Below are 9,209 nucleotides of genomic sequence, written 5' to 3'. Positions count from 1 at the left end.
TCCTAATCTATTGATTCTCTTTAACAAGAACCTACATCTCTATCTTCATTAGGTTAATCTGAAATCTTAATCTAGAGACCTTATTTAACTAGAACCAAAATTTTAAAAACAATTTGGCTAACCTAAGATCCCAATCTAGCGATCCCCTTTATCCAGAATCAAAATATGAAACACTAAGAGAACCATATGCTCAACTATTCTCTTGCATAACTATCTTTTTTTTTTCCAGCTCAGTTAACCTAAAATCTTGAATCTCAACAACTCCTTTCAACTAGAACTCTCCTAAGGTGTTTTTAATTATTTTGATTGATAGAATTAAAAATTGAGATTCTTGATGGCAAGGTTCCCAAAACTTAAATTCTTGATAGTAGGCTTTTCTCTTGTTCTTCTTGATGACAGGGTTTAAACTTTATTCTTTCTTTAAGAATTTCCTAATAGTAGGATTCTTCTTACTTTTCTTCTTGATTGTAGGGTTTGAAACTAGGATTCCTGATGATAGGGTTCTTCCTTTTATTTTTTCTTGATGATAGAGCTTGATCAAGTTCTCTTTGAACTTTCTTGGTGATTAATGATTGCAGGGTTGACATCTTGTCTTCCTGATAACAGAATTTATCAAGATTTTCTGATGATATGGTTGAAAACTTATTGTTTTCTGATTGTAGGGTTGACCTAATACTTCCCGATCATAGGGTTTGAAAACTTGATACTTCCTGATTTCTGGGTTACCCTAAAGACTCTTCCTAATGACAGGGTTGATCTTCTTATTTTCTTGAGAATTTCTTATTGGTAGGGTTTTATCTAATCTTTTTCTTGTTCCAGGGTCAAAACTATGATTCTTTACTATCATTAACTCAATGATTCCTTCTTTCTGCACTCAGATTCATCAAAATCTTGTTGGATTTCATTAAGGATTTCTCTTGTAAAATTCAAAAACATTTATGCAATGCTTTAGGGTTAGATGACATGCATGTATTATTACCTAGTTTGGAATATAAGCCCCCCTCTTTGATGCTCCATCATCATAGGGTTTCTTTGTTTGTTATCCAAAGCCTTCTTTATTTTTCCTATTCACCGGCTCATTCGAGTTACTTGTATGCCAACCCTCCACTCAAATGTAAGAGCAATGCCCATCCTGGACTATTTACGATGATTATTGCTTTCATTGTTCGTCAAGCTTGACCATGCCCCAAGTGTGATGTTACTTGATTCATCATGAAAGAGCTTAATAAATCATTTATTTCCTAGATTCTCTCAAGAACTGTTCTTTGATTAGTTTTGTGTTCTTTGATTAGTTTTGTGCATCCCGCCAACAATCATCAAGAGTTTTTTTATGTCGACCTCATCCTAAATTGTCAATCATCCATGAAGTTGTCTTTAGTTGAAACATCTCTTTAAGTATATATTATCATCACCTGTAACAGTCTTGGCTATTTGTTTCTATCAATGCTAAAAGATCCCAACATATACTTTTAATTTGAGGATAAATTTTTTTTGATAATTTGTAAAGAATTCTATCGAAATTTTGGCAAAGTTTTCTTTGTATATAGAATATCCCAAGTTATAAAACTACTTTCAATTTACCCATTCAATCCATCACAACAAGGTCCCACAGTTCTGAACTTTAATTCCATCATCAATACTCGACAGCTCAAAAATCCATCCATATAATTTACACACATAAACACACATACCATACGAACAAGATCAATATAAACATAACCCACTTATCATACAATAAAGTATAAAAGGAAAAAAGAGCTTGATAATTTTTTGAAGCAAGAGAGAGAAAGTAGAGAGAGATGCTCTCCTTCCGTGTGAAGCATTTTGCTTTGTGATTTCTGTCGCTGTTCACTCGCTTCATTCTTTTGCTTGATTGAATCCTGGCTTTCTCCTGGTTATGGATAACAAAAAGAAGAAGGTTGGGTCCCATAGATCTCATTTGAAACACCAAAAGTTGCTGGCTAATTTCCAGCTTAATGATTCTGCTGTCTTAGCTTTAGCAGCCCCGCCTCCTACTGTTTATGCTACAGTAACCTCAAATTCAAATTCAAAACAGCGCCCGCCAGTTGCATCTGCCACTGTCTACTCTCGCGCTACCCTCCACGCGCTCTCCTCCCCACATGGTCCTGCACCTCAATATCATGGCGATCCCAGTATCAACCATATTTTTATGGAAGATTGGTCTGGCGATGATGATCTGGAAGACGAGGAGGTGGATTTTAACTCTTCTGTGGAGGACTATGTTAGGGCCTTCACCTCTCCAGCGGTTGGGGCTTCTCCTGCTGGTGGCCAGTTAACCCCTGTTGCTTTCTCGGCCGTTGCCCAGTCAACCTCTCCTCCTCTGCCTCCTGCTGTGGGGTCTATCTCCCCCCCTCTGAAGCAGACTATGATGCCTTCTTCCCTCCCTTCTGGCTGTTGTGCATCTCCAACATCCAATGTAGCAGGTGCTCAGTCCACCCCTCCTCCTCTGCCTCCTGCTGAGAAGATTCATTCTCCCCCTCTGGAGAAGTCTATGCCGCCTTCTTCCTTTCCTCCTGGATATTGTGAGTCTTCATCCTCCACTGTAGCAGGTAAACCTCTTTCTGCTCCTGGTAGTAATAAATGGCGAGACCTTTTCTCCAATAGATCTACTGTTTCTTATACCAGGCTGCAAAACTTCTCTCTTAATCATTTATCTAAAACTTGTGACATCTCTTCTGAGGACATTTAACCTACTTTTGATATTTGGAAATATTGTGTTGTGGGCTATGTTTCTGGTAAACGGCCTGGCTATGGAGCCCTGAATAGTATCATTTCCAATGTCTGGAAATGTGAGGCAATCCTTACCATCCATGACTCTGGGTGGCTGGTTTACAGATTCAAAACAGAGGAAGCCAAACTTACGGTTCTTAGTGGAGGACCTTACCTAGTATATGGCCGGCCTCTCATATTGCGGCCTATGACGCAATTTTTTTATTTTTCTAGTGAAGAAATGTCAAGGGTCCCTGTTTGGGTAAAATTTCTCAATCTTCCACTATACTGCTATGTCACCTATTTGTTTATCCAAGATAGCAAGTGTCCTTGGAAAGCCTATTCAGTGTGACCAACCTACATCAACGCTTTCTCGAATGTCTTACGCTCGGGTTCTGGTTGAAATTGATCTTCTTGAGGAACTCCAACACTCTATTGACATCACTCTGCCTGAAGGCCCTGCTCTGCACCAACAAGTGGTTTATGAAACTCTGCCCAAGTATTGTCATCTCTGCCATGTTCTTGGTCATACTCACCTCCTCTGCCCCAAAGCTGCTGTTACTGCCACAACTGTTCCCTCCCTGGATCCGGCAGTTAAAGAAGCTCAAGGGAATGTTTTTAGTCGATTGGGTCCTTGTCCTCCTCTGCCTCAGTTACAAGACCAATCCCAAGACCAGGACATACCAGCTTCTCAAGGGGATATTGGGTCTCCAGTTGATCTTGTAGCTACTAATGACTGGGTTACAGTGGTATCTCGACGCAAATCCAGTAAGCATGCTAAGGGGAAAGCCGTAGCAGTCTCTGAGCTAGGGTCTGTTGCCAGCTCCCTTGTAACTCCTACTTCCCCTGTTTGCACAGGACCAGTTCGAACCTCCTCTGGTGCTCCTCCTTTGGAGGCAAACTCATGTGCTGAAGAACCTCGGGATTCTCCTCCTCCTTCTACTGAACCATTAGTTCTGCCCGCCTGGGCTGGTGAAGGCCGCAATCCCTCTCCACCAAACCCTTTGGCTATTACTACTGATGCTGTGAACATGGCTGACAAACCTGTGTCTACTCCTATTGTGGAGGTGTCGGTTCAGAGTCGGGTTCGAAACCGAAATCAGAAGCAGTCGGGTCGTAGTGGAAGGACTTCCCCTTCCATTGCAAATTGTTAATCATCTTTCGCTGAACATCAGGGGTCTACTCCCCTGAAGAGACATGAGGAATATGTTGACTGGTGGGTTCTACTCATTTATCCGCTAGTTGGTACTGTTCGTTAAATAGTCAAGATACATTCATACAGGGTGGTTTACGGTCCTTCCTGGTGAATTACTGCTTCGTTAATGCATGGCTCATGCATTTTGGCTTCTTGAGCCTCAATTTGCTGTTGGGCCCTCCTGCGGGACCCCTACTACCTTACTGTACTGATGGCTTATGTAATGTTGTTTTCCTTCGGCTTATAGAAGGTTGGTTTTATTAGGCTGTATTTCTGGTGCTTGTTGGGAGCTTGTTCCCACATGCCTGTTCTGTACATCTGTATTTCTTGCTTGCAGGTTTCCCAGCTAGTCTGATTTTTTTATCTATATATTTCTTACATTTGATCAAAAAAAATATAAAAAGAAAAAGGATACTAACATGTAATGAGAGAATTAAAAATATAACATAAGTATTATAAAACAATTCAAAAGGATTAATTACAGGATAATTGAGTTCTGATTCATACATTATATCAGAGTTTACATAACTAACACACTACATGTTGAGCTAAGATTTTTATATACATCAAAATTTATACAAAAAGCATACTGCATAATCTAGCTAATATTAGTATGCTTGAGCTAAATTTTTACATAAGCTTAGCAAAGCAGAGTACTAAAAACTAATAAGCTCCCTGGGTATTAGATGAACCTGTTACAAAAACGACTTAATAAGTATACAATTATACTGACAACAGAAATAAAAATGATCATATAATGAATATAAATAAAGCATAAGTTTTCTATTAGTTTCCTAGGAATTCTAATAATCAACTTATAAATTTCTTGAGAATCATTTAAAAATCAATTAGACATCATTTACGTATTCTTAATTGAATACTCTTATTTTCTTACATGAGCCTAATGACTTTGTTTAATTGGTTTTATTAATTCTTTTTTTTTTTATCAAATGTAAGAAATATAAAGATAAAAAATAAACATCGTTGGAAACCAGCAAGTCCACTATACAAGCATATACAATAACAGGGAATAGACTCCCTGGAAACTAAGGGAACAAACTCCCAGAAACAGACCCCAAACCTAGCTAGCAGGCAGGTAACAACAAAGCAAAACACAACCTGCAACAAAAAACAAGAACAAAAGGGGAACAGGCTCCCAAAATGCTAAGGGAATAGGCTCCCACAGCCAAAGCAGAACCAAAGACAAAAACAGAGCAGCATACTAGCAACAATCCAAGGCAACAACTTGTGAATAGAGAAGACATTACAGAAACAAGAAACAAACTCCCTGAAGACATAAAGCACAACATAAACAACCTAAACCATAGCAAAGCATAGTCTGCAACAAGAAAGCCCAAAATTCCATCATGGACAAACACCAGGAAACTTTCTGAAAAGCTCTAACAGCCACCAGGCAAGCTGGAGAAGAACACAACCAACATACCATCAAAACCCATAGAAGCTCCAAGACCAGAACAAGAAACCAAAATCTAATGCAAGCCAAATATCCAAGCTCATCAACACAGAACCACAACATAGAAACAAAACACAAATTAATCAAAGGCAGTACCAACAATAACTACCTTCAAGCGAGATTTCCTTCGACTCTTACCCGATGGGATACCATGACCAAGAACAAGAGGCAAGCCTTTGCTTCGCGTTGTATAAGTGAACTTAGCAATAGGAGAGATCTTAGGTTTGCCATTTCCAGTTGTGTCAGACCCAGAAGAATCATCAGAGAGTGTGATAACATTACCACCCGAGGCATGGTGTGTTGCAAGTTGAGGAGAAAGCTCCCCGCAATTAGTGTCATATTTCTCAGAAACCTCCCTATTGAGGACAATGTGCCCTGCAGCAGCTGGATCAAAGGGACCAATAGCATTATAGTCATGCTGAGTTGAGACATCATGCTAAGGAGAGAGCTTGGGCTTTTTCCCCCCCTCGATAGCTTCTCGACTCCCAGATACCACCCCTACAGGATTGAGGCAACAGTCCCCTGTGGCCTAACCAATATCATCAGCAGAAAAACTAAGGTCAGATGCTCGCTTTATCGTCCCAGAAGCAGAAGTATGCTCAGCACCTGAGTGAAGCTTCTGACATACATTGTTGGTATAACCAGGAATACAACAAACGGAGCAGAATCAAGGCTTGTATTCATAGATGACCCTTTGCTTAATAATAATGTCATCTGGTATGGAGAGGCTGATTGAACAAGGCAAGTTGTTAGACAGATTCACTTCAATCATGACTCGAGCAAAGGACACCCGATACTTGGAAAGAGTGAGGTCATCACATCTAATAGGTTTGCCAATAACACTGTTGATTTTTGATAGGCATGCCATAGTCCAACCTGGACATTTCAGGAAATTATACTTATCATTTTTCTCAGGTCATCCAAACATGGATACCCTTTACGAATCAATCCTTATCGAGCCTTATGATTCCTTCAAGGAAATGTTATAGGCAATTCATATTCATTCATTATACATATGATACTTTCTATGCTTGTTTTGTTACTCATCATAACGTACATATACATATCAAGTGTATTTTAGAGTTAGCATATCAACGTTCAAGTGTTCGCACGACTCAGTTTTGAATAAACAAGATTTCAGTATTTATGACTCGGGTTTGCGTCAACAAAATTTCAACGTCTATTTCCATGTAGACCCTTTTATATGTTTTTTTTGAATGTTGACATATACATCTCTCATGTTTGGAAGAATTAATTTCAACATGAATCATTAGCATGCCCAAAATAATCATCTTTTACACATGTAAATTTGTCCATCAATTTACAACATGACCAATCTGCAGTTTTTGGTCTCTAAATGGAATTCTAGAGCTTCACTTCAGGTGGGGACAAATCCTAGTGAAATTTAACATCCTTAAGTACAACTTTCATGTATAAGGTTGCCCAAAATTCTGTTATTCATCTATTCTAAAATTAGTTAGAAATCAGGTAGTGAAATCTGTCCTGTTACAAATAGCTTGTCCACTCAATGGTATTTTGCCTATATCTGAAGTTCTATAACTCCAATTGAGGCAAGGATAATGCCAAATGTTAGTTAGCTCATTCATCTTCAACTTTTATATGAAAAGTTATGGAAGTTTCTATCATCTTTTATATCTAACAATAGTTTTAATTCTGATAACTAAAATGTCCAGTTACGAATAACTTGACCTCTTAATGGTATTTTGCCTATATCTAGAGTCCTATAACTCTAATTGAGGCAAGACCAATTCCATATGTTAGCTAACTCATTTCTCTACAACTTTTATATGAAAAGTTAAAGCAATGTCTATCATCTTCTATGTCTAACAATAGTTTTAATTTTGATAACTAAACTGTCTTGTTACGAACAACTTGACCTCTTAATGGTATTGTGCCCATATCTAGAGTTCTATAACTCCAATTGAGGCAAGATTAGTGCCATATGTGAGATAACTCATTTCTCTAAGACTTTTATATGAAAAGTTACAACAATGTTGATACGACCAAAGAGTTGATAATTTATCCCAAGTGCAGGAGTGTCGAAGTAATAAATAATCCGGTAAGACCGGGGTCAAACCATAGGGAGGTTAACTATATAAATTATAAATAATAATAATAATAATGATGATGATGATGATGATGATGATGATGATGATGATGATGATGAGTTAAAGTGGACTTTCAGATGTAAGATTAATATGAAGATTAAACAATGATCAAAACAGTTGTCAAGGTTAGAGGATCCACTAATGGTATTTCAAATAAGTATAATATAAACTCTTTTTATTACTCAACTGGAAACCATACACAAAGGAGGTTCCAATCGATTTATAAATTGTTAACATGATTACATTAGTTATCTTATTCGAATAATGCTAATACTTGTAAATGTTGTCAGGTATTCATGATATTAATTTATGTTAACAACTAATCAAGTTCCTTTCATAACACAAGTGTCGATTATATCATATAATTGGTTATGAAAGGATCAGGTATTTGTTGTACCAAGGGTTATACAACATTAATCTAGATTAACCATTTAATAAGCAAAGTATTAAGAGTGAATAAAATAACAACTACAAAACATGTTAGTATCAAACATTAAAGTCCATGTTAAGTTTATACTATACTTATTCTTACACTATTAGTGTAACCTTTTTACTTTGACATAATAAACTTAACTAAACATAATGAAGAAGAGAAACATAAATAAACAACATAAGAACATAAGTATAGTGAAGGAAATGAAAAGCATAAACAAGAGATTAAGAAAAATATAACATGAAATAAAACTTAAACATTACAAAAATATAAAGAAAGAAATAAAGAGCATGATCTTGATCTAAAAACCAAGATGTCTCAATGCATGGGAAATGCCTTCTTTTATAGGCCAAAATTTGGAACTATTGATTTGATGACTAATTGTTGAGTGGGTGGCCACATCTTGACTTGGTGACAATTCTTATCTTCTTGTCTGAACAAAACTTCATTTCTAACATCAGAATTTGAACAGATAGTCTTCATGAAAGTTCTAGGAAATTGTCTCAGCTTTCCAACAAAAAATGAATTGGTGCATTTGGACTCCTAGAACTCGAGATATGGGCTGAATAATGAATAGTGTCTGGGCTGCAGGACATATTTCGACATCTTTGTTGTTGCTACAATTTGAACTTGAAAATGACCTTTTTGAATCTTGAACTCTTCATGAAAGTTTTAGGCATATGTCTTAGCTTTCCATCCATATAGACTAGACCTAAATCCAAGTTCTACAGCTCCAATTATGATCCAATAACCGAATGGTGTTCCAGTTTGGACTGAACCAACATCTCTTTTCTAAGCTTAGCCCTCTCTTTGTCTTCTCAATTTCAGTAGTTAAACTCATCAATCAATCCTTTGATTTATGTGATAGGTTTGCATTTAAGATGAACATTTACCATAAGTTAAAAGTATCTTATATTATTAGACATGTTATTATAAAACATGCTCCAGTTAAGGAGTTATTGATACTTCTAGTGCAAAATGATGATATAAAACCTTGATAAAAATGCACTTTTAAGTACTAATCAAATTTCTATCATCTTCTATGTCTAATAATAGTTTTAATTCTAATACCCTAACTGTCCTGTTACAAACAACTTGACCTTTTAATGGTATTTTGCACATACCTAGAGTTCTATAATTCCAATTGAGGCAAGACCAGTGCCATATGTGAGCTAACTCATTCCTCTAAAAGTTTTATATGCAAAGTTACAACAATTTCTATCATATTTTATGTCAAAGTTTTGTTGG

At 36.9% G+C, this 9,209-nt stretch overlaps 1 protein-coding gene across 1 annotated transcript; it reads left to right on the top strand.

Annotated features, from left to right (window-relative positions):
* The first annotated feature begins 1,897 nt into the window (after positions 1-1,897).
* LOC112328491 (uncharacterized) lies at positions 1,898-4,280 on the top strand. Its single transcript, XM_024607562.2, has 5 exons — positions 1,898-2,632; positions 3,048-3,815; positions 3,906-3,980; positions 4,173-4,175; positions 4,263-4,280. Exons 1-5 carry the CDS (start codon positions 1,898-1,900, stop codon positions 4,278-4,280), a joined length of 1,599 nt encoding a protein of 532 aa, XP_024463330.2.
* Positions 4,281-9,209: the final 4,929 nt, after the last annotated feature.

The sequence above is a fragment of the Populus trichocarpa genome, chromosome 8 (assembly GCF_000002775.5).
Source record: "Populus trichocarpa isolate Nisqually-1 chromosome 8, P.trichocarpa_v4.1, whole genome shotgun sequence".
Classification (NCBI taxonomy): domain Eukaryota; kingdom Viridiplantae; phylum Streptophyta; class Magnoliopsida; order Malpighiales; family Salicaceae; genus Populus; species Populus trichocarpa.
This window is presented reverse-complemented; position numbering and strand designations above follow the sequence as displayed.

Excerpts from the sequence above, each read along its gene's own strand:
- LOC112328491 (XM_024607562.2), top strand. The coding sequence starts at position 1,898 with ATGGATAACAAAAAGAAGAAGGTTGGGTCCCATAGATCTCATTTGAAA. Across the intron at positions 2,633-3,047 it reads TTTTCTCCAATAGATCTACT|ATAGCAAGTGTCCTTGGAAA; the intron begins GTTTCTTATACC and ends TGTTTATCCAAG. Across the intron at positions 3,816-3,905 it reads AGGTGTCGGTTCAGAGTCGG|GGGTCTACTCCCCTGAAGAG; the intron begins GTTCGAAACCGA and ends GCTGAACATCAG.